The 26,395-nt window shown below is 37.5% G+C and overlaps 1 protein-coding gene across 2 annotated transcripts in view; it reads right to left on the minus strand.

Annotated features, from left to right (window-relative positions):
* HCN4 (hyperpolarization activated cyclic nucleotide gated potassium channel 4) overlaps nucleotides 1-26,395 on the minus strand; it is a 2,820,592-nt gene that overhangs the window by 1,104,287 nt on the left and 1,689,910 nt on the right. For both annotated transcript variants that reach the window (XM_044077556.1, XM_044077558.1), the window contains exon 4: nucleotides 20,972-21,190. In XM_044077556.1, coding sequence (XP_043933491.1) covers nucleotides 20,972-21,190 — 219 coding nt within the window. The remainder of the gene's footprint in view (nucleotides 1-20,971; nucleotides 21,191-26,395) is intronic.

Raw genomic sequence — 26,395 nt, forward strand, 5'->3', positions numbered from 1 at the left:
GCCAGTGGGATTAAAAATATCTTGTTTCTATACAGTGATCTGAGCTTCTTATTGATGGTCTGTATGGTTTTGTTGACCTGTAGGTTAAATTGAAGATTATCTATGATAACCCCTAGAAGCTTGGTGTGGGTATCTGGGGAGATAGTGGTACCTTTGTTAGACATGACAGAGAATGAGAGTGTGGTGGATCTACTAGTGGGGGTGAAGAGTAGAAGTTTGGTTTTATTGGGGTTCATCAGTAGGCATTGGTTGGTGAGCCAGTTTTCAATAGTATAAAATGTATTATTGGTTAAGATTTGCAGTTCGGATGGGGAGGTGGCTGAGCAGATCAGAGTGGAATCATCTACATATTGAATGCAGGTAGCTTTAGGGATAGCAGTGTGAAGGTTGTTGATGAAAATAGAGAAGAGTGGTGGACCTAGTATGGAGTCTTGAGGGACACCAATTGTGAGAGGTAGCTGTCTGGACAGTTTGCCCTGCCATAATACTGCCTGTTGTATACCAGTCAGGTAGGACTGGAACCAGTGGATTGCATGCTTAATAAGGGAAATTTACTTCAGAGAAAGAATGAGAAGTTCATGGTTGACCATATCAAAGGCTTTTGATAGGTCAAGAAAGAGGGAGGAGGATAGCCTGTTGTCATTCCTGTTTTGGTTTATGGCATTAGTAAAGGAAAGGAGGGCCGAGGTGGTGCTGTGGTGTGGCCTGAATCTGTGTAAGGTATTGCATTAGTTGCTTGTGTACACATTTCTCCATTATTTTGGCTAGTGGGGAAAGAATGGCAATGGGTCTATAGTTGGCTAAGTCTGTAGAACTTCCACCTTTATGGAGTGGGATGACATGGGATATTTTCCAGAGGGAGGGGATAGTACTTTCAGATAAGGTTCTGTTGATCAGGATAGATATGGGAAATGCAATGGCATCTGCAGCTATTTGTAGGTACTCTGCAGGGAGGAGGTCAGCAGAGAGGGTGGTGGGTTACACTTTCTTTATAAGTGTTTTGCTAAAACTAGTGAATATGGGTTGGAAGCTAAATTGGGGTGATTAGTGGGTAAATTAGAGGTTGAATTTAAGTTTGTGGGAGTTAGTTGATTTGATCTGCTATGGATTGGATCGTTTCAGTGAAAAAGTTGTTATAAGCACCAGCTATGGTCTCTGGGGACTATGGGTGTGGTTGGCTGGGGTTGAGATAGTAGAATGACCTGGGTGAAGAAGTTGATTTAAGCCTGCCCAGAACTTTTGAGGGTTGTTTTGATGTTTTTGTAAGAGATTTTGGTAGAAGCTTTTTTATCTAGTAGAATAGATTTTTTTTGTTTCATTCCTGAGTTGACGATATTTTAAGTGGTGAAGTGGGGCTTTAGTTGATCTCCAGCTGGCCTAGGCTCTGCTTCTGGTTTTGATTTTTGATTTGGTATCTTCTGTGAGCCATGGTGCTGAGTTTGATCAAGTTTTTATTGTACGTGCCGGAGCATGGGAATAAAGGATATTTAAGAATTTAGTGTTAAATTGAGCTAGAGCCACTTCTAATGGTAGATTTTTTAGTTGTGACCAGTCAACTGCTTTTAGCTTGTTTAGGAAAATAACAGGGTCAAAGTTTTTCCTGCTTCTAAGTGTTTTATATTTGGTTTGGTGGGGGTTTCCTGCCTTATATTTTATGATATAGGTTAGAAGATCGTCGCTAAGGTCATCAGGGAGAGTCCCAGCTGTGTACAGCTGGGGTTGGTTATTGACTAGGATCTACTCTAGGATACCTTCCCTATTGGTAGGTCTGTTTATCCTGGTTTGAAAGGTTATGGTCTGTTTAAACCCAGATAAGTTTATAGGGGTAATGGGGGGTTCACAGGAGCAGGGGTGCCAATCGGTATTGAAGTCACCAAGAGCTATGGTTTCTTGGGGACAGGTAGTGGATAACCAGTAAAGGATATCCTATAGGTTGTTTATGTTGCTGCCTGGCGGAATGTATGCACAGATGATGTACAAGCATTTATTATGGTTAATCTGTAGTTTGGTTAAGAGGAGTTATGCATTGTTGAATTCGGGTGGTTAAATGGTTTCTCTATTAACAGAGTATTTTTGTAAAGGACTGCTATCCCACCTCCTTTCCTTGTAGTGCGGTCTAGCCGGTGAATATTACAGCCTGGAGGTGGTATCTCATTATCAGTAGTATTTGGTTTTAGCCAGTTTAGCAGATGTCTATTAATGTTTGTGCTGTAAAATGCAAAATAAAACTTTCAAATGAAATCCAAATCATCACAGACGTAAAGCAGTATGCACATTACAGTGTTATGGTAAATGGGGCGAAATAACCAAGGAGTGGGACATTGGAATGGCTGCAGAGGGGAGGCTCAATTCGACCATGATTTTATGAAGGGGGAAGGGCAGCAAACTCAAAGACAGCCCCGGCTGTACTATACCTCTCGACTGTCCAGATTTTTGTAGAATGAATAGATTTTTGTTTCTCATTTTTTGTTTGTTCCTTATAAAATTTGTGCTTTTCTGGCAAACCATTTAGGAATGAAGTCACTAAATAATGGCAGACATTGAGTTTCAGACTTCATAACCTTCAGAAAAATGCATGCTAAAGCAAGACCTGTTAAGTTTATACAAGAACAATTTTAGTACTGTTTGTATGTTCCTCCAATATATTTAGCCTTGTCCAGATTTCCTGCATTAAAAGGTTGAGAGGTATGTGCAAATAAATCGCTTTATAGAATTAGAAATATCCAGACCTCTCAACTGTCCCCAATTTTGGTTCAAAATGTTGCTCTCCCCCTAATAATCCCTCCGCAAAATGGCAATTTTGGAAGAAAATGTAGAGGATTTACAATTATAAATAACTGTAATGATCAGAGTTATAGATTACTTTTATTTCAGAAATGCATATAGATTCTCTTATTTTGTCAGCTGCTCAAGTTAACAGTACTAATATTAAAAAGCGTGTCCCTTCTTTGACAGGTTCCTAGCTGTATTATGTGGCAATTTTATATTTTTGCATCACATTTTTGGTCCATTTTACATAAAATTTTGGTTTTCTGGCAGATTAGTGGCAAATCATTACAGACTCAAGTTAGAAAATAATGACAGACATTTGAGTTTCAGATTTCATACCCTTCAGAAAATTCATACTAATGCAAGACCTACTACTATTCTATTATCTTTCTAAGTTTATAAGAGCAATATTTAAAAATTGTCCTTATTTTTGGGCCTGTGTCCCACTTCTGTGTATGGCTTTGTCCAGATTTCTTGCTCTGAGGTTGAGAGGTATGAGTGTCAGAGCCATCACCGTCAGCCACAGACATTTCAAATTATGACATACTTGTTGCACCGCACTCCCCCATGTAGTGACTCTGGATGTGTCCAAGCAAGGCAAGGAGCAGTTATGCAGTGTGCAGAGTATTCCCCCATCCAAAGTAGACACAAGTACAACAGTGGCTTTTCATCTGTCCTTGATTTTGCAGAATGTTCTGGTTTTCTGTCATATTTTTATACTTTAGATTTATGCTTCTTATTATTCAGAAAATGCATGCTGTTGCAGTGCCCTGTTCATAGGTTCATAGGTTCGTACTAGGCTATCTGCCCTAGGGCACTTATAAGCCTAGCCAGAGTGTGTGTGGCTTTCACCACCCCTTAGGATGAGAATACTATACCCATTAGTTTGCTGTGCCTCTGTTCAGCAGTGACACAGAGATGATTCCCGGGGTAAACCTACGATCTCCCATCCACTCGTCAAGATTTCTCTTGAACAGAGTCAGTGAGGGGCTCTCCCTCACATGGACTGGGATTCTGTTCCATAGTGTAGGGAGTCTCTGGGTGATGAATCTGTCCCTCCAGCACGTCCTATTTATATCCGTGTTGAGGTTTAAGTCTCTTGCTCTCGTGGCTCTGGTGGATTTGGATTTTTTGAGGTGGAGCATGTCCATTAATTCCGGGTTGGACATGGCCTTGTATGTCAGGCACAGATCACCTCTGAGCAGACGGTATGCGACTGAATAGAGCTGGAGTTTCTTCAGTCGGGCATCATGACATATGTTTGAGCCTTTATCCTTTTGGTGAGGAACATTTGGGGTCTTTCCAACTGCTGCAGGTGTCGGGTAAGGTACATTCGAATGGGGCGTTGTACTCAATCATTGGTCTGATAAGTGAAGAGTACAGGGTACAATGACCTCTCCTGATCTGGATGTGAATCCCTTCATGATCAGGTGGGCAATGTAGAAGGTCTTCCTAACCACTTTGGCAATGTGAGTGTCAAAAGAGAGGTTACTGTCAACTTGGGTCCCCAGGTCCCTGATAACTTCTTCCGTGTTTAATGGATTACCACCTATGTGGTAATTAGGGGTTACCTTGTTTTTCCCAAAGGGTATGACTATACATTTTTTGGCATTTAGCTTAAGGCCATGGCTCTGGCACCAGTTATCCATTTCTATGAGACCTCTCTGGAGGATGTCTGTGTCTGATGGAGTGTCAATTATGGTGCCCAGTTTGCAGTCATCTGCAAATTTTGTCAGCCACCATCAGGTAAGCTTGTCTGAGATTGTAAGATGCAAGTGACCTTTAATAAGCATACTGTTAATGACTTACCAACATTGAAAGCCTTTTTGTTGTTCCCATGCAAAGAATATTTACATAACTAGATCACGTATAAGTCTTAGGTACTGAAATGCATATGACAGTATTTGTAATAAAGGACACAATTGCAGTATTTTCAGAAGCTCATTACATTTATTGGAGACTTGCAGTCATATTTGCAGACTTTACCCGTAAACTAAACAGAATGCCAATCTATCACGTGTGGTCCATAACCTGTGCAATAATCCTTTAAGCAATTTATCTTGAGTTTGTTTCTTGTTTGCTGTTCATTTTTTACTTTGATCATGCTTTCCCCATGAAACAAGTAAATAGTTGTTGACAGGCAGCAGGTCTTTTTTGGATAAGAAACATTGGTAGTATCACAGAGATTGCTGCTTTCATCATGTTACTTGGTAGTTTTAAAAAGCTGAATATAAATTATAATTAGAACTGCAGTGCGAGGAGAAGTGGTTTGAGTTGAGTGCTGCTTGTTTTTTTATACTTGATTTTGACTGGCATTCCAGTAATGTATTTAAAAAGTAATTTATTTTTTCATGTCTCACAACCTTTTTGTTTCCATCTAGATATTAAGTAAGCTGTCATGTAGCGAAGGCATTGATATATTTTTTTCTTCTACACTTCATTTTGTCTTGACTGGATTCTCGTAATGACAGTTTGGCACCCAGGGCAGCGTATTTAATTAAAGTTCCAGTTGTGGTTTTGAGCATAGCTTCACCCCTTTCTAGTTGGCCAAACCCCTTCCCATTGGCCCCACCCATTCAGTCTGCTGCAGCGCCACTTTAATTTGAGGTCACTAGCCGCTACTGGTTACTTCAGATATATTCATGATCGTCATAGGACTCCACCAATAGTGTGCATTGCGTCTGCTCCTAGGAATGTACTTCAAAGACCTCAACGTTGAGCAACAGTCTGGACAGCATTACATTTAGAAGATTCACATGATTTTAAAACTGCTGTTTACATTTGTTTGAAGAAAGCAATGACTGCATAATATGAATGGCCTTATAGCTGCTAATGCATGCCATTTGGGCTCAGTATTTAATGCACAAGTGTTTTGTCCACAATTTCTGTGTTAAGTCAGATATATTCAAGGTGGGCAACAGGTTTCAGAAAGGACATGTGTTATCTCCCCACCTGTGCATGATTCTCATGGAAGGGATATCAAGGCACATCCGAGAGTATACAGTTTGGGAACGTGAGGGTAAGATCACTGTTTGCAAATTAATTTATCCTAAATCAAGTGATGACAGTCTCCAGTGTGTACTGAAGTGGCCCATTATTGACTGCAAAGTGGATGGGATGAAAAATAGCTCCTCCAAATCAGAAACTATGGTTCACTCTTGGAAAAGAATGGACTACTCTCTGAAGATGGTAGGTGGACAACAGCTACCAAAAATGGAGTTGTTTAGTATACTGAAGTTTTGTTCACAAGTGAAGGTAGAACAGCTCTGAACCTTAACAAGTGCGTAGGGAAAGTAGTGACAGTACTACAGGTGTAGCACTGAAAAACACTACTCATTATCATATAACTTGATATTGTATCACAAAATGTCAAAGCCAGAAGGTCAAAAGTTTTTTTCTCAGCATTATTACTATGTTGAGACTGGGCTTCTGCACATTCTTATTTATTTATTTATTTGTTTATTTTTATGGGAGCCAGACAAGAGGAAAAAGAAGTTGATTTTTTGTTTTGTTTTATACATTTTCTCTTTCATTCACATTCATGTGAACTTACAGCTAGTAAAAATGGAAACTTAGGTGGGAGGTTTGCCCCACACAAGAGGATGGTGTCCCCTGCAAAAGATCATTTTCTGATGGGTGGGTAGTATGCAATTAGTCAAGTATGTTATGTTTAATTATGTTTAATTAACAGTTATTGACATCTCAGTCTTCCAAGACAGCTGTACACTGATCAATAGCTTAAGTTCATCTCTCCCAGTGTGAGAAAAGAAACTGAGAAATAAGAGCTAGTAATTTCTCCATCTTGAGTAAAATTCAGTTAATGGCTAGTAAGTACTGTGCCTGAATGCCAGCAAAGAAGGAATTTAGAGAACCCAAAAGAAAACCACTAGAAAAGTTGAAGAGAAAATACTGATTGGAAAGAATCCTGCCATTGTTCAGCAAAACTTAGTTCAAGCTCCAGCATTGGTATAAGAAATGGCTTTGTCATGTAGAGGAAAACATAAATCAAATGTACTCAGAGCTGTTTAAAAGAAATGAAGCATTGAATTAGTACATGAAATCAAATAAAAGGCAGGAAAAAATAGAAGAAGCTTTAACTAGCTGTTCAGATGAACTGCTTAAACTGCAAACATTAGAAGATGAAATGAAGAAAAGGCTGGTTGAGTACAAGACTTCTAGAAGAGCTGTTTCAAAAATGGTAGTGTTAAAAGACAGAACATGCAGATATGTTCTGCTGTGCCAGAGAAACTTGAAGGAACAGACTGTATTAATTTAATGAAAGCAGAAATAAGGCAATGGATATCTATAGCAGGATTTGTTCACTGAAAGGGCACATTGAGTGTATACTCCAAACCTGGCCATGAGAGATCAGCCAATACCTGTATTAGTAAAGATGCAATCATGCCAGCAGAAAAGAGCTGATACAGACAAAACTGTGGCAGAAAGGCAATGTGTTAAAAACTGGACTCAGTAGAGTATTTGTGGAAAATTATTATTCACTGTACATCAGGCAAAAGAGACGCAAATTTATCCCAACAATCAGGGAATGTCTAGAAGCAGGTGTGAGATTCAAGCTGCTATATCCAACTGTCTTCAAACTATTCTTACAAGACGATCAAATACATTTTTGATACAGGACAGGCTAAGGAAGAAATACAAAAGTTTATCCAACAAAACGTGAGCCATCAAACAGAAGAGTACTCTGCTTCTCATTCTTTTGCTAATAAAGCTCATAGAGAAACTTTTCCAGTGAAACCTTTTTTCATTGTTCCAAAGGAAATGCCTGAGAGACAGAAAAAAGCACAGGAGTTGACTAGAAGAACTGGGAGTACCTTGGACTTGAATCACAGACTGATGTTGAGAGATAGAGAGGAATAAGATGAAGATTGGTTGTTGTTGTGTCTTTTGGCTTTTCCCGGTTAGGCGTCGCCACAGCGGAACTCCGGTCCCCTAATGACTGGCAGTTAATTTTTACGTACCGAGTTGCCAGCCCTGACGCACATCCTTCAACGAAGGTACGCCCATTCATGCATGTCTCCACGCAGAAGACGCTCTAGCTGAGAGTCGAACCGGACAGCGGCTTACTGTGAGGCGACAACGCTACCGCAGCACCACCACTGCAGGTAAGATGAAGATCGGTAACATTGAAATTACTGAATAAATGTGAGATTATAAAGCATCAGTCACATTGGTGAAACATGGCTTTGCAAGAAAAAGTGGTTGAGAAAGACTGGACCATTACTGACTTTGTTAAACTTATGGTTGGATTGTGAAGCATATACCCCACTTTATGCTATTAATATTAAGAAGGTCACTAAAATGGAAAAAGGTAACTAAGTAAAACAATCTTTTGTTCTTAACAGTATTTGTATAAAACATTTTACGCATGTTATACAGTAAAACACATTTGTATAGTATGTAGTCAGGGGTACTTTAAATGCAGGAGTGAGAGTGGGTCTTTTCAGTGATTGCTGTATGTGGTAAAGATATCAAGTTTATAGGGAAGTACTAAACAATGGTCTGCAGACCATTTCAAGCCTATCCAAAAAAAAAAAAAAAAAAAAAAACCTGTTCAAAATTTCCCTCTAGCATAAAGGAAGTCAAGTCAAGATAAACCAAGAGAGAAAGTGAGGTTGACTATCCAATGAAGGTGACAAGGGTGCTACTTTGCTTGACATGTAGTTTTTTTCTAGAGGTGAAGGATATGTTGAGATATGAATCTATCATGCCAGCATATCATATTTATCTATTGATGAAGGCTTACTTCCTTTAACTGAGTATTTGATGTACTATTAGTTCTGTGAAGGAACATGAGATCAAACAGGGTTGGATCTTCCATGGCATGCAAAGAAAGACACAGATCTCCATCGAGTGGAGTACATAAAAAGGGCTGACAGTCTCTCTTGATAGCAAAGATTCTTAAGGTCACTGACCTTTTTTAGTTACGAACTTCTGAGGTCTCTCAAATTGTGTGATTAGATACATGCATGCCAAAAGGTACATTATATTCAATAATGGGTCTGATAAGATATGAGTAAAGGGGAATTTAGACTTCTTTGGATCTAGTGGAGATGTCTTTGAAAATTAGATGGGCTAGATAAAAGGCTTTCCAAACAACTAGTGAGATATGATGGGCAAATGATATCAACAAGAGTACCCAATTCATTTACAACAGATTGGAGGAGTGCATCTCTTATACTGTAAGTGAAACTTGTTTGTTTACCAAAAAGAACTATGCTACATTAAAGGAAACATCACATTAAAATAAACAAGTAGCTGTTTTAGTTTGAAGAGATATAGGCATTAGAATGTAAAAAAGAGAAGAAAAGCAAGACAAAAGCAAGTGTATGTTAATATGCTGTAATCTTGGACGGTTGGGGGATAGGGTATAAAACTGAACTGATTATATGTAGAGTTTAGATGCTTTCATTTTCTTATTTCTGCGTAGGTGAATGCTTGGATTAATGCAATGGTTTAATCTAAAACAAGTATTTCCTGTAAGCAAGTAGGTTCGAAAAATAAGAAAAAATATGACTGCGGTGGTGGTGCTGCAGTAGCGTTGTCACCTCACAGTAAGATGTTGTCCTGTTCGATTCTCAGCTAAAGCGTCTTCTGTGTTGAGACATGCGTGAATGGGGGTACCTTCGTTGAAGGTTGTGTGTCAGAGCTGGCAACTCGGCACGTAAAAATCTACTGCCAATCATTAGCGGACCGGCATTCCACTGTGGCGACCCCTAACCGGGAAAAAACGAAAGCTACAGCAACAAAGTCAATGCCCTGAGAAGTGCTAACTTTCTTGCATATGCAATGATATTAGCTTTCTTTACTTTAGTAAATGTTCAGTGGGAGTTAAGAAGTGTGCAGCTAAAGGCAGTTGTATATTTTGTTCTTATATTTCTATGGAGACAAGCTGTTTGCAGATGCAATCAATTAAGCTTGAGAATTCAGAGCATTGTTTGCTGAGGGAAATGCAAAACTTAAAGCTACAGGGGCAAACAGTTCAGTAAAAAGTATGCTTGAAATTATTGAACTAGAATAAGAGATAGTAGTTCCCCTAGCAGCTTTAATACTTCAATGCATTGCATAGAACACTTTATAATCTAGTTTTATTTAAAAATAGCCAGTGCATTTTTCTTAAGGCCAAAAGTTAATGTTTTCTGAAAGCATATGTGCTGTTGTTCATATCTAGGAGGGAAGAAATAAGAAAATAAACAACAATCAGTGTAAGTGGGAGCACACGCTGTAACACGTGTTGTAGCATGGATAACCTTAATTTTCAATTAGGCAATGCCTGTGGGTGTAGCTGTCAATTTAGGGACGATTGTTCCAATCAAGAGGGTTAAACTTCATCTTTTGAAGATGTACATAGTTCTGCGTGCTTGTTCTAAGTTAATAGGTTATGTGAGTGTTCTGAAAATGTTTTTTTAGGGTTTTCATTAAAGCAAAAAGTCTTGAAAAATGTGACAGTTTCAAATGGAGATTACAAGAAAGAACTGTATTAAAGATCAACCAGACAAACATTAAGTGTGTGCATGTAACAAAAAATCTGTCATGTGTAATAGGTGGAAAGAATAACTTCTTATCACAATGGTTATATTATTCATATTATATTGGAATGTAAATGGCTTTACAGGTATAGACAAAAAATATAAGAATCAATCAGAAGAGCTAAGAAAAGATTGGGAAGTGTTTGCATGAGTATTTTTATGCCTCAAGGAAATTTCAAAGATTTTTTCCTCACATAGATAGCAAATATTGGAGGAATGATGTGGAAGAAAGTAATAACTGGGAACTTGTTTTTTGAGAGTGTAATATGTTGGCAGATTTGAAAAATTTCCTACAAATTGTTCTGTTAGAAATATAGGGGGAGCAAATGGCTGTAACTAATGAAAAACTGTTGTCTTATATTTTTAGTCAGCATATTACTATCTGCCAAATGCTCATACACTGAAACTAGGTAGCTTGTTGAACATCCACTAATAGACATATTTTTAATCACATTCCCAAGCATTACCACTTTAAAACATAAGAATCTAATATAAGTAGGATTAGATGTACTTAAAGCTTGGAAAACTATTTTACCTTTAAGAACAAGACTATAAGATTAGCCATTGTTTCATATAAATTAACTATTATGAATAGCTCCTGAAGGGGAATTTTAGGCTAGGTAGTGAAACAGTAAAGTGATAATCCTTTTATTGAGCTATTTATTTAAAGGAGTTGTGCTCTTCTTGAAAATATTCAAGCCACAAACTATAAAGTTAAATTACTGCATCCCACTTTCTAATATCACTTACATTCACTGTTGAATATACTGCACATGACCAAAATGAACATCCACATATTTCAAGGATACCTTCCTAATTTATACCCTCAGGGAAACATACTTTTAAATATCATAATTTCAAATATTTATCCAGGTAACATGAACATACCCATAAAGAGTACAGTTGTGTAAGTTAAACGTACCATAACAGTAGATATTCAAATGATCGCTGCTGCAGTAGCCTTAACTACATTGGTTATATCCTGTCAAGGACATAATAGCTGGCCAGCTTCCAAAGCTTCAGGGCACGTTCCATGAGCCCAAACTGTCAGACAGTTCGGGCTGAGCTGACTAAAAGACATGTTTGTAAACAAAACCCTTCAGAGCTTTCCCGACAGCAGAGAGAAGGAGGCTAGTCCTGAAAGGGCAATGTTAGAAACAACAAAATATAAATGTCCACACACACCCTGGCATAAAAAAATACCCCAAAAAAGGGGGGGGGTGGAATGGAGGGAGTTAGCGGCAGTGGTGGTCATTTAAACATCTGCTTTTGTGGTAAGTTTAACATACACAACTATACTATATTCATCATAATGATCATTACTGCAGTAGCCTTAGTTATAAGAGGAGATTAACTTAACTAATTACATTTTGGAGGTGGAAAGAAGAGAGTCCAGAGGCTCCTGGCGTATAGTCTTAGAAAAGCTTGATCTGGACCTAGACAAAGAATCAAACTTATAGTGCCTTGTAAAATGATGTACAGAGGACCAAGAAGCAGTTTCTAGAATTATTTTATAATCCAAACCTTTCCAAAAAGCAATTGATGAAGCCAAGGACCTAGTAGAGTGGGTCTTGACCCTGTCTTGAATAGTTCTGTTATGGTAAGTATAAGAAAAGGTAATAGCCTTAGAAAACCATTTGGAAGTAGTCTGTTTTGACACAGAACAACTGATCCAAACATCTGAAAGACTTAGTTCTGTCAAGATAGTACCCGTGTTGTCTGTAGACATCCAAGGTATGGAACATCCTTTCTCCCTCATTTTTTAGGTTCAGGAAAGAAAATGGGAAGATGAATAGTTTGGCTTAAAGTAAACTCAGATACCACCTTAAGCATAAAAAAAGGATTAGTTCTAAAAGACAGCCTGACCCTGTGGGAAATAAGGTAAGGTTGACTCACCATAAGAACTTGCAACTTATGGGTGGGAGGATGGCATAATGGTTAAGGTGTTTACCTTACAGACACAAGGTGCAGGGTTTGATTCTCACATGAGGTAATTGGCTAGGCTTGAAATGGCCCACAAGGGTAGTTAGCCTACTATGAACCTATGAACTCAGATACCTTTCTTGCAGAGGTCAGAAAAATCTGTAAAACTGATTTCCATGTTAAAAACCCAAAAGACAATCAGATCATCTGGTCAAATTAAGCAAGTATCAGCTTCTCTAACAAAAAATTAAGATTACAAGGAGGAGCTACCAGTTTTCTTAGAGGCCTCTTATGCAAAACTCATTTCAAGAGCATTTTGATATGAGACTGCATTGAAGGAGGAGGATCCATGGGCATCAGACTTCCCAACCGTCCCGAATTACTAGGTTTTTGGGGTCCAAATAATGGGGTGCCATGATTCCCGAGTGGCACCCCTTCATTTCCAAATTTCCTGACAGTTTAGTTTAAAATTTTATTTCCTGGCTTTTTGAGTTGATGTCATCCCATGCAAGATGATGTCAGCAGCCTGTCAGAATTGAGCTTGCTCAAGCTCAATATGCATGCAAGAGAACCTGGAATTATGCTGCTGCGAGCCGTTTACAAAGATAAAGCCCAGGAAAGGTTTTGAGTGGGGAAGAGGTTAGAGAGACTTTTATGAAGCTACTGCCTTGTTGAATGTTGCTGTTCTGGAAAGGCTTTGAATGGGGAAGAGATGTTTTCTCGTTTATGAAGCTGCCGCTGCCCTGGAAAAGCTTTGAGTGGGGAAGAGCCTTGCTAAATGTTAGGAAAGGTATGTCTATGCTGTCGTTTAGGAAAGAGGTGTGTGTACAAAGCTGCAGCCATTTATTTAGGAAAGGTGTGTGTGTAATAAATGGTATGCATTTGTTATAATTCCTTCATTTTCATACAAAATTCTGTCCCTCTGCTCTAACTGCTTTGCTGCACAGATGGTGACAAGGGATCTTGCTAAATGTCTTTAGTTCTGGTGCAGTCTCTCCAAACTTGAAGACATACACACACACAAAATGCTTTCAACTTAAGAGTGTATGCTGTGTTGATTTTGTATGGATGGTTTGATGTCAGTCATTTATCGTGTTACATTTAACAGACTGTTTTTTTTTGTTTTAATTGAGTTTGTGCCTCTGAGATACAACTGAGGATTTCTTGGTTTTAGATTTCATTACCTCTATAAGTGTATTGGTGGTAGATATATGTGTATGCTCACCAGGCAGGGCTGCTTCTACACTTTAGCATGAATATGTTGGAAATATTTATACCTGTCATAAGAATTTAAGGTCTCATGGAAAAAAGTACGAGGCAGGTCTTAAACTCTACAGAATAACAGTTATCTAGAAAGTTACTAAAACAGCTTATGTTGCGCCTCCTGCCTCTGTACCTGTCAATATCTTTCCTGTGCATAAATAAAATGCAGATAAATGTGTACTGCTAGTCAGAATTTAATTTTACATATAAAATTGTATCATTGCTTCTTCAGAGTGACTCAATTTGCTAAATTAAAAAGTGGCTAAAACTATTCATTCAGAGGTATATTGTGCAGGTCTCATTCATGCTCATACCTGGACATGGTGATTCAAGAAGTTTTGTCTCTCTGCACCTCATTAAGTTTTGCTTTATTTCCTTCAGTGTAATTCTAGCAGACATTTATAATTTTATCATAAATTATAAATTATGTATCCAGTATGAAGTAAGCAAGCAAGTGAATTGGGTTTCATCTAACAGCAAATTTTCTAAATGTTTTCACTTGCCATAAGGTTCACATGTCTCTTAATTCCTGACATGTAACGGTCTTGGTGTTTGCTGTTCAAAAGAGTGATATATATATATATATATATATATATATATATATATATATATATATATATATATGACTTTTATGATGGAAATGTTCTGAATTGGGCAGTTTTGTCATTACTGGTTCATCATGCATTTTGTTTCATTACCTACTGAAAAAATATTCAAACAATAAATTTAAAATGTGCTGTAAGTCTAACAAGTGTGCTGTGTTATACAAGAAATATAATTTAATAAAGTCAGGAAGGTGTATCAAAGAACACATAGGTTTCTTTTGTATGCAAGGGGTCTATGATTTGAAAACAGCCCAAAGGTAATCTTTATCCATTACCTCTGGGCAGATGCATTTACTTTGGATGTGGTGCAGGTTTCAATGCTGTTTCAATAAATGTGAGTTTCAAGGGCAGAGAAATTTTAATGCTAAGTCTGCTTTCATTGTGAGAAAGTATTGCTTTGTTTCTCAGACGTCTAGTGGTGTTTGTGCATTGTGCTATAAAATGTAAAAATAAAATCCAAATAAACATTGTAGAAGTAAAGCAGAATGCACATTAGTGTTTATGGTAAATGGGGCAAAATAGCCAGGTAATGGGACATTGGAATGACTGCAGGGGGACTCTGATGCCATATTTTGGTTGTCTGTTCTTCAGTTTGCGTTTGAAAGTTGGTATGCCACAAGTCCACTAGAGTGGGTGGGGTTGCATAATTGTGTATGCAAATTTTATGTTAATCAGCGTACCGATTTGTACCTATTTTTCATGGGCGTTGTCCAGATTTTTGATGTTTCCAGGTTGAGAGGTATGATGGGCATTAATGTTGAAATGGCTGATAATTGAAATTTGGTACAGGAATAAGATAGGCCATAGGATTATAACTCACACAAATACTGTAAAACCAGAGAGCAACTAGCTCTGAATAGGTGCTGGTTATGTTGTTGGCACCAAGCAGAAAACCTTTTCCATTCACTACTATATTATCTTCTCATAGCAGGCTTTCTTGCCCCTGTTTGTATCTGCTGTACATCCTCATTACACAATTGCTAAAAGAAATTAAGACTCTATCATACAGGCAAGTCAATTGAACATGACTGATGTTGGGGTGTGGCAACTTCCCCTAGTCTTGTGTGAGTAGATCCAGTTTGTAAGGAAACATGTGGTACATGACCCTGGCCATTTCCAAAAGGAGGAAGAACTTATTGCCTTGGCGAGATGGGTGTCACAACAATTATCTTGGAGGATTCCTTCTGAATCTTCAGAAATACCCTGGATATTAGTGGAAAAGCATATAGTAATATTCATGTCCAAGGAAAAGAAAAGACCTCTGTTGTCCAGGCCTTCTTCCATAATGTCCTGAAACAGAATTTTGCCAGTTGATTGCTCAGAGAGGAGGTAAATGGGTCTTCCTGAGAAATTCCCCACAGATGGATCAAATCTTGGAAGAACCCCTGATCTAGTTTCTATTCATGAGGGTCTGCCCTGGTCCTGCTCAGCTTGTCTGGCACACAGTTTTGCTCTGATGGAATGTAGGATGTTTGTAGAGTGAGACTGTGGTGTGAAGTGATATCCTAAGCTATCATGGATAATCTGCAAAGGAGGTACAACCTGGATCCCCTTTGCTTGTTGATGTACCACATGACTGTATTTTTTGTAACTACTTGAAGAGGTTCCAGAGACCAAAAATAGTTCAGAGAGCTGAATGCCTTGATCAGGGGGCAAGCATCTCCTTGATATTTATGTACTTGCATCTGTCCTTGATGTCGCACACCTCCTGCCCTATTATCCCTCCTGAAACTTGACTGTGTACTTTGGAGTAGGAAGGGAGAAGGGAAGACCTAGAATTAAGGATATCTGTTGTCTTCACCAAAAGAGCTCCTCTAACAAATCCCAGCAATAAGATTTGAAAAAATATAAGGTGCTGATGCTAGGATGAAAGAGATTTCAGATACTGCTGTATCTTTCTCATGTGAAGTCTTACCACAAGTATCATCAGAATCATAGATGCCATGAGACCCAATATCCTGAGGTCTTCCGTCGCAGTTTCCAAAGTCTGAGTGGAAAACCTTAGAAACAGATCTAGATAAAGATCTATGTTTTCATGTGGAAGATATGTTCTTTGAATTCAGGTGTCTAGCTGACATCCCAGGAAAACAATGCTGTGTGAAGGAGTCAAGAAAGACTTCTGAGTGTTTTCTTTGAATTCCAGCTTTTGTAAGAGATATCTTGTCAGCAAAGAGTGAGATAGAGAGATTCCAGACTCTGTAAAGATAAGCAAGTCACCTAACTACAAAAAAATGGATATCCCACAGCCTGCAATAAGCTATAACTGGGTGTAGACATTTTGTGAACACTGTTGGTCCAGTGGATAGTCCAAATGATAAGGCAGAGAACTGATCATTTCATCCAGACACACAAAACCTTAAGAAACATCTGATGTCTGGATGAATAGGTATATGACGATAAGCATCTTTCAAGTCTAATAATGCCAGAAAACTTAGAAGAGGAAGAAGAGGTAATAGGTTTTGAACTGACATCATTCTGAATTTGAGCACTGTTTAGGAAAGGAAGACCCAGGACTGGTCTCCAAGTATTTTCCTTCTTTGGCACTAGCAATTTCCTTGAATAAAAACCCTTCCCCACCTGGGAAATAGGAACTGGTTTTATTACTCCTTGGTTTAGCATGTGATGAATAACTGGTGGAAACAAAATAATATTTTCTGGATGTTGAGAAACTACCCCTGGAAAGGAGGAATTTCCTGCCACTGCCATCTATCATCTTGATAAAATATTTTCAGAACCCATTTGTCTGAACAATCTGTTACCAAAGAGAAAAATGAGATTCAAACTTTCTGGAAGAAAAAAAAAAAAAAAGAGGACAGAGCGGGAGGGGTCAGAAGGTCTCTTGAACAGCCATTCAGACTTGTTGGGCTGGTCTTCATTTTGGGAGGTTTGAGGCTTCTTTTTGGAACTCCCTTGAAATTTCTTTATAAACATCTGTTTATCTGTATTTTGTTGAGACTGTTTATCCTTTCCCTAAACTCCCCTAAGTGGCCCATGCAATCAAAAAGCCAAGTTCAACTTACTGTTCATAAACCAACTAAATCAGCAGGGTATTCTCTATATTATCACTACATAGCTAAAATACGGAATACTACGCCCAACATCTATAAGGACAGGCAAACCTTTCAAATCCACACAGTCTCTTAAAAACTATCTAAAAAATACATGGCTCTGTTCATGCTCTACACCAGGTTAATCAAATAGCTCCTTAATTTGTAACTGTAACAGCATTATCCTCCATCTCCCTATTATATTTTATAATTGATAATTTCTTGCCTCTTTTACCTATACCTTACACTATTATCACTATATAGTCCCCTAAATGTCCTTCCTTCCTTTTGCTTATTCCCTATCCATACCCCACACACGTTACTAATAAACACATACGTTTCTGTCTCCTACTTTACCTCTCCTGTAATTCCCCTCCTCTCACAAAGTTGTACTATAAGATATGTATACTAATTACATTACAAGAAAAAAACATTTAGCTATCAAGCAGAATCATTCTGATCTGAAGCATATAATTATAAAGACCATTTATTTCATGTATATAGTCTCCTTAGTAATATCTAATATCTGTAATTAATATGCAAGTATGTTTCATCTAATATATGTAAAAACAGTGCGTTATCCATTATTGTATATTTTTTCTTGTATGTGAAAATGTTTATAGTTGTTCTGTAATATGCTAATTGTCTCTGGAACTTTTCTTCCTGGTCCTCCACTGAAAAGGAGCATCCACCCATTTGGAATTTCCCATTAAACAAATGTAAAATAAAATAAAATACATAATTAAATAAAATAATCCTATTTTTTGACAAAATTGGATGAGAAAATAGAAAATCCTTTGAAAAATTTGGAAAAGGTGGGCTGAAAATTCTTAGATAATCCTTAGATCAGCTTGCCCCCTTTCATCACAATTTTTGATCACCTCTGCAGCAGAGGCCAAACACTAAATCTCTATTCAGGGGAGAATTTAAAATCTCATTTTTAACATCTGGAAGGCTATGAGAATGTAACCAGTACCAGTGGTAATAGCCCTGGAAGAATTATCAACTGAGTCAAACACACACTGTAAACAATGAGTAGTGACCCATGTAATACAAGAAACTAAGTTATTTAAAATAAGATTTTTTCTCACAAGAAGAAACTGCATATAAAACATTCCTAATACTTTCACAAGTTGGCAGCATGAACTTTAACATATAAGCCTGACAATGCAAAATGCTAAAAATCAAAGTTGCAGAAGTATACACTTTTTCTCATGCCTATCTGTATTTTTCCATCCTTATCAGAAAGACTAGGATTGGAAATAACTAAGTGGGGAATCAACTAAAGCTATACCTGCTGGAACAAGTTTTAGAATATTGTATAAAATTTAAAAGACTGAGGAACTTTATACATTCTACATCCTATCTGCCTTTTTAGGGGCAGATGGCTGACTATCAGGAAAACTGCAAGCAGTAAAACACACGTCCTCTAAAGGAGACAGAAGAGCAGGAATGAGTGTGGGTTCTGGAAAATCCTTATGTAACAACTCATTGGATTTTCTGAGGCATTGTGAAGCCTTAGTGTTCTCCACTGAAAACACTTTCTCACTCTAGCAATAGTCTTAGAGAAAGAGAAACCAACACTGAGAGTATCAGAAATTGAACTCTCCTGTTAGTCTGAGTCAGAAATCTGAAGGGAAAAAAATATCTATCTCTGCATCTTCCTGTCCAGATTCAGAATCTTGAATCTCTTCAGGAAAAAAAGAATCTTTCTCTCTTTTACCAGAAACTAATTTACAAGATGGAGCAACAAGCTGAATTAAACCCTGGCCAGACCCAGTAAACTACTCCTACCAAAAGAACACTAGGATAAGTAGACACACATTTGGTTTTCTAATTCTTTTTGACAGGAACAATGGGGCCAGCCATGTTACTAATGGCAGCATCAGTTTCCCTGGGATGGGAACAGCATTCTGACACAACATGGAAACCTTCCTTGTTACCTCTTGCAGGACGAATAAGAGTGGCTCTCCATTTCCCACTCATGGAACCCCAAAAAGCCACAGAGGATGTGGCTAACTGCTTGTCTATAGTGGCTGTAGGTGCTACACTAGAGGGATCTGGAGTAAAAGATAAGTGATTTGAGGTACAACAAATGGCCACACAGACTCACCACTTGCAGCTGAGGCAAATAGTTAGCCAGCTATGGTGGCAAAAAACACCTGCTTCCTGTACTCTGTTCCATAGTCAAGCCCAAAATGGTGCCTCTGTCCCAGGGAAGACCATCAGCAATTGCCAATATTCAGTACCAGTCTACAAAAGTTACTTTTTGACAGAAAAACACAATAAAAAGCATATTAAAACATAATGCCAGCCACAGAAAAGTAGAATAAACTTAATGTATCCACAGAAAAAAATGTGTCCAGTTACTTTAAACCACTCAAACTGACAGAAAAGCAGAGTCCTCCATTTAAAAGTACATTGCAGTCTCACAGCAGCCCATTGAAACTCAGCACTTCTAGCTTTAAAATAACTTTCCTGAAAAAGAAAGTAGTAAAACCAACAAAGTTAAGAAAAGCTTTTTCTCTAACGAGACCTTATCTGACGAGCAAAGAAAAGCACAAGCCGACCATTGATCCTCAAAAACCTCAGAGGAGTGCACTCCTTGGTGGAAGTAAAGCTCTAAAGCACTTTGCACCCAAACCTGTCTTTCAGTAAACTCAGCTTGAGCTGCCTGACAGTTTGGGCACATGGAATATACCCTGAAGCTTTGGAAACTGGCCAGCTGTTATATCCTTGGCAGTATTTAACTCATATAGCTAAGCCTACTGCACCAGTGATCAATATGATGAATATCCCTGCCTCATCAGACACTAATTAAAATGCAGTAAAATGCTCATTTAAAATAAAAATATGCACAGAACAGGTGCAGCTCAAACCCAAGATATAAAATACATTGCAGTACTTTCACACACACTGGTATTACAACTGCTATTACAGGGATATTTCACTTCTTGTGTATATAATTATGAAATGATTGCTTGATGTTGCTCTAGTAGTCAAGGACAATAGCATAACTTTTAGCAAATGCTCCTTACTTGGCAAAAGGCCCAGACACAACTATCATTGTTCAGTTTAGAGACTTTTACATTCACATGTAACATTCATAGAGCTTCTGCATAAAACAGGATATCAATCTACCACAAAAAAGTTGGAAAACTCTGAAACAGGAAAGCCTAACCCAGATTCCAAAGATGAAGATGACACTAAATAAAGCTGAGAAAAAATAGTATTTTAGGAGTCTGGATGAATTAGCAAGGCTGCTCTCTTTCTTTGGTCACAGTTTGTTGTAAGTAAAAATTTATGGACTTACTCGCTGTAAATGGAATAAAAAAACTGCAAATGGTTTAGATGCTCTGATGAATTAATTGCCAAATGAACTAAAACTATCACTATATGATTAACTTTCACTGTTGACTTTTGACATGCAAAAAATGTACAGTAGGGAGTCAATTATATGAACTAATTAGGACTTAGGGTAGTTTGGATAATCAAACTGTTCGGATAATCAAACATATATTGAACCAGACAAGAAAACTGCAAAAATCTTAATTTTTCTGCATGCTTCTCAACTATTCAGTGATTTCAATGGACAACAAAGAATATTTTTCACACACGAGCGGGCTACAAGCTCAAAAAACACAGACAAGCAAATATGTACAACATTTATATATTCAGACTTTATAATTTTTCCTACGCCAAAACTTTGGAAGGCTGCATTCTGATAACTGTTTCTAATAATGGAGGTTTGTATAACTGACTCTCTATGCATACCAGATATATGTGCTACACACAAACAAGACTGATTATGCCTTACCTTCTCTTGATACTGCCGTCGGGATGAATCCAGTGACTGAATAAGTGCTGTTGCATGACCAATGAACATGGCATAACATGTTGCTCCAACAATCATGCTCAGCATGGTAAGCCAGACGTCAGACATTCCCACAGGCGCCTGCTTTCCATACCCAATACACAACATATGGCTCATTGCCTTGAAGAGGGCATATGTGTACTGCTTTCCCCATGAGTCATTCTAAAAGGAAAAGGACACAGAGTAGCATATTACAATAAAATACATTGTAGCTAAATATATACTGTATATTAAAAACTCAGCAGGTTTTGCTACTGGTCTGAGAAATTAGCAAGTGTTATGCACTAGTCAGCAATCATGTTAAATATATATGCATACATACATATATGTAATTATGTATATATATATATATATATATATATATATATATATATATATATAGATATCCGTGTGTGTGTATATATATATATATATATATATACATATACATACATATATGTAAGTATATTTATATACATAAATATATATTTGTGTGTGTGTGTATATATATATATATATATATATATATATATATATATATATATATATACACACACACACACACACACACACACACACACACACACACACACACACACATATATGCATATATGTAAGTATATACGTATGTATGTATACACACAAACATGTTTTAGTGAGTACCCTCAAATCATGCTAAATCACTTCAACAGAGACTTTGACATTCCTCTTAGCGGCCACTTGTTTAACTGAGTTCTAGGCAACATGATTGACCATAGTTTCTTGTATGATCAGAGATACCTTGTTTTCCAAAATTCCAAATGTTTCTAATCCATTTCATCACATAACCTTTAGAGAAAGTATTACAATACCTTTATCAAATTAAATTGTTAAAAATATACTTTAAAATGCCAAAAATTTTAAGACAGAAGTCTGATGACATGACCAACTTCTAAAATGCCACATCTCATCTGAGAGCAAATGAGATTTCTTTCATTCTTTCTTTGTTGACCAGGTACAGCATTGATCTCAGCAGATCATTTTTATCCTCAGCCTAGGCATACAACCACAGTAAAGAATACAATATATACAACTTATAAGGAAAATCAGATGTACACATAACAGTAAATATGTACCAGTACTCATAAAATTTAGCATTAGTGAAGTACACAGGAAAGAATACAATATATACAACTAATAAGGAAAATCAAATGTACACATAACAGTAAATATGTACCAGTACTCATAAAATGTAGCATTAGTGAAGTACACAGGAAAGAATCATTATCATAAAGATACTGTATTTTGGTGATATTTGGAGGAATTAGTGAGAATAAGACAGTTTTATCACAGGATAGAAGTGTGAGAGAAGATATGAGGGGGATGAGCTAAAAGTGTGAGATGGGAAGCCCCATCTTATGAGAGGAGGGTTTATGGCGGTAAAGGAGTGGCATTTGGTGATGAATGTTTTTGGAAACATGCACAATAAGCCTGTTTGAAGAGATACTGTCTTAGGAATGTTTTTGGAAACCATGCATGATAAGCCTGTTTGAAGAGATACTGTCTTAGTTCTGTCTGTCTTTGGAAATTTGTGAATGTTTGGTATTCTTTATATCATTTGGGATGGAATGTCATGTTTTAGGAGTGAGTATAGTAATTGTGTGTTCTGTTTAGTTTGGAGAAAGGGGGGAAGTAGTTGTACTGTGAAGTTGGACAGTGACCTGAGGTTACAAGTTAGCAGGAGTATCTCTAGGATCCTATGTCCAAAATATGGTAATATTTGTCCAGTGATCAATTTGAAAAGAAGACAGCCTAATAGAAGTGTCTTTCTTTGAGACATGGGGAGCCATTTACCACAGGAGAATATTAGGCAGTGTTCTCTTTTTGGAGAAAAGGTGATGAATATGCAAATATTGTTTGGAGTTATTTGAAGGCTGGATAGATTTTTCTTAAAGGCAGCTGAGGTCAGTGGTAGACTATACTCAAGCTGGGGAAGGAGAACTTTCCTAATTGCTGGTCTGAAGATGTGAGGCTGGGAAAGTAGGAAATTTTCCAGGCCCAAAGGAGGAGTTTACTAACTTTAACTTCAGTGACATGTATATGGTGTTGGAAGTTGAGATGAGTATCTAACCAGATGCTGAGGTACCTGTAGTGGGGAACTGTTTCCAGGGTGGTGCTTGATTGAGGCATATGGATGAGATTCAGTTAATTTTTGAGAACAACTACAGGGCTCCAAAGAGCACAGTTTTAGTTTGTTTTACAGTTGAGGGTTAGGGGTATGGGTCTAGCCAACAGTTTAATGAATTCAGGTCTAGTTCATGTTGTTGCTTCATGGTAATGGGAGAGGGAGAGGGAGAGGATCTGTAAATAACAATGTTGTCTGCATATAATACAATTTTAGGGGGTGAACACCAAGAAGTAGATGTTAACAAAGACAACAAAGAGACTTGGAGAGACTACTGACCCTTTTGGAACTCCCTGGGTGAAAGTTGATATGGGTGATGAAGAGGAGCCTATTTGTGCTTTAATGATCTACTACACAGGAAGTCTTTAAACCATAAGGCTGTTTGCAGACAGTATCAAAAGCTTTTAAGAAATCTGCAAAGATTGTGGCAGTAAGTACGCCTTTGTCTCCACTCAGTATTATATTATCTGTCAGAGAGAAGAGAACAGTCTTGGTATTACAGCTGGTCTAGAATCCATGCTGATATGCTGGAATTATCCTGTAAAATTGTATGCATGATTAGTTGTGCGTATATGAGATTTTCCAGAATCCTGCCTAGGATTAGGATGCTTGAGATAAACCTCTAGTCCTTAGCAGACCGTGGGTTCTTGGATTTAGGAAAAGGCCTAACTGTAGTTATTTTCTATTGTGGGTATAATGTTTTTTTGGGAGAAAGAGAGCTTGCAGAAGTGTTTTAGAGGGTGCAGTAAGCGGTCTTTACTGAGAGAGAGGTTACCCAAGGATGAACTCCATATAAGCATGGGAGACCATCTCTAGGGATTCTTTCTAAAAGTATGGAGATGTCTCTTAGCTGTTTGAAGTAGAAGGGTGGGCCACTATATAGATTGGATGGTCAAGATATTCTAAACCACAGCAAAAAAAAAAAAATCTGTGCCCGTTACTTAACTGGTTAAATTTAATGCTTGACCAATGCATCTCTAGTTAAATACTAAAAAAATATGTGTACATGCGCATGTGTGTATACTTGTGTGTGTGTTTCCTTAAAAAGATAAAATAAAAAACATATCCTCTGTCTGTGACTGCAGACCTAACTACACAGTTCTGAAATGGGCTCAAGCCCTTTTTTCCCCTCCAGGAAAGAATACTGAATGGTGATTATTTTCATACATTAAGCTATTCTTAAGTTAGTATGCCCTTCAAGTTTATTATTGTTGAATGTCTCCATTCAGAGGACACTAGCTCTGGTCTGCCAAATGTCTGTTGTTCTTAGTATTAGTATTTTTTTTTCAAGAGTTATCAAACATGTTCTGACCTTTGACGAAGCTGTGAGAAATTTGCAAGACAGATGTAGATGCCAATTATTGCCGTCTCTCAAAATAATATCAGGCATGCCTACTGGTAACAGCAGGTATCAAGTCCAAGGACTTCTCAACAGATAAAGCTTTGATGCAAGGTTCTAATGTTATTTACCTAAATTTCTTAATGATGAAAAGTTGGTGTGGTTGTAATTCAGTACAGAACAACTCAATGTCAAACAGCAATAAAATGTCAACTAAATAGGTTACTTAGAACATCTCACATTTTACAAAAATGATTATTTTATGGATGGAGCTACCCGCACTTTATAGACATTACTGTAAACAAGCGGTTGAAAGAATACTTCATTTACACATGAAAAATACACTATCCCATATCCAAAGAATGACTTTATTACATAAGTGTGAAATTACTGTTGTGTGTAAATGCAATAACAAATATGTCAGCACTATTGCTAAGGTTTCTGGCAAGGCCATGTTATTGTATATGCCTTTTCTCTCAGTGATCCATCCTATCAACCCCATGATGTCATCTAAATAATAGCCATCTGAAATCTTTCTCACAGTTTATCCTTCAAGGACAGAGGCAGTGGTACGTTTGTCTAGTTGCCTTATGCAGTTTCATACTCACACAAGGAATAACTGTTGAAGACAAAGGCAGCAGCTCAAATCATATCCATCACGAGTTTTTTCTGAAGTGTTGGTTGTGCATTTGGACTTTTGTAACCTTCTAATTTCATCTGTTGTAGTTGATACCTACCCCATTATAACATGCTGTCTTAAAGAAATGATGAAGGTTCATTTTTCTAAGTAGCTTTATTTGCATTGATGTTTGTGTTCCCATGCTGTAGTTCATTTCCTTTTCTAAGTTTTCTATGCTTTTATTTAAGTAACGACTGCAAAGCTAAGTCGTATATCTCAAATAATTGCTGAAAGTTGTATGCATGCCATGGACATGATATTGAGGTTATTGGAGGAAATAGTCTGGAAAAACACTGGGACAGACAGTATGAAAAAATATTTAGACATCAGTTAGCTTCACTGAAGACAGAAAAAAAGGTTTAGAAGGCAGTATGATGTGTGGTGGTAAGGGCAAATGTAAGCAAGAGCATGATTTTCTGCAGAATTGTTTTGTGTGTGTTTGTGTGTGTGTGTGTGTGTGTGTGTGTGTGTGTGTGTGTGTGTGTGTGTGTGTGTGTGTGTGTGTGTGTGTGTGTGTGTCTGTCTGTCTGTGTAATAACTTGCAACTAAGATATAGAGCTACATGTTTTCAGTTACTGGTAGCAGTAAAACCTTGGAGTTTGAATATTTAATTATTAAAGATGTCTGTATTTTTTATTTATTTTCTTTTACTAATATCACTTTTCTGAGTGTGTGTGTGCACATACATACACATCCGTACATTTTGGTCCCTTATATAAGTCACATGTGAATGATGTTTTTATTTGTATTCCATCATTTTCTCTTCACTATTTTGCCCATTAGTTTCACCACTGATGTTTAGTATTAGATGTGTTTCTTCATCTTGTTTTAAATACTATTATAGATGCATTCTGATTTACTAGTGATCATTTTATAGGAATTCTGATGTTGCAAATGATTTTTTGAAAATAATCTAAAATCAGGTCTATATTCTCTACCATATCATTCCTATGAGTGCTGGCTAAATATCCACTGTATTTTCATCAGCATGCTGACTGAAAACAATATTGACAACTTATACCATCAAGTTCACTAAGAATAAAACCCAGCATCTTTGCAGAAGGAAACCCCACCCCCTTTCACCTCCACACCCTCCATTTCTAAATATACTAATTCAAAGACTGCAGTGGGCGTAAAGAAAAACTTAAAGACACACAACCTAAAGCTGCTATAGTACACAGTTTACTCCTTCCAGGTCCTTCAGCA

Source organism: Protopterus annectens, chromosome 7.part0 (assembly GCF_019279795.1).
Source record: "Protopterus annectens isolate FY-2018-M chromosome 7.part0, PAN1.0, whole genome shotgun sequence".
Lineage (NCBI taxonomy): Eukaryota > Metazoa > Chordata > Ceratodontiformes > Protopteridae > Protopterus > Protopterus annectens.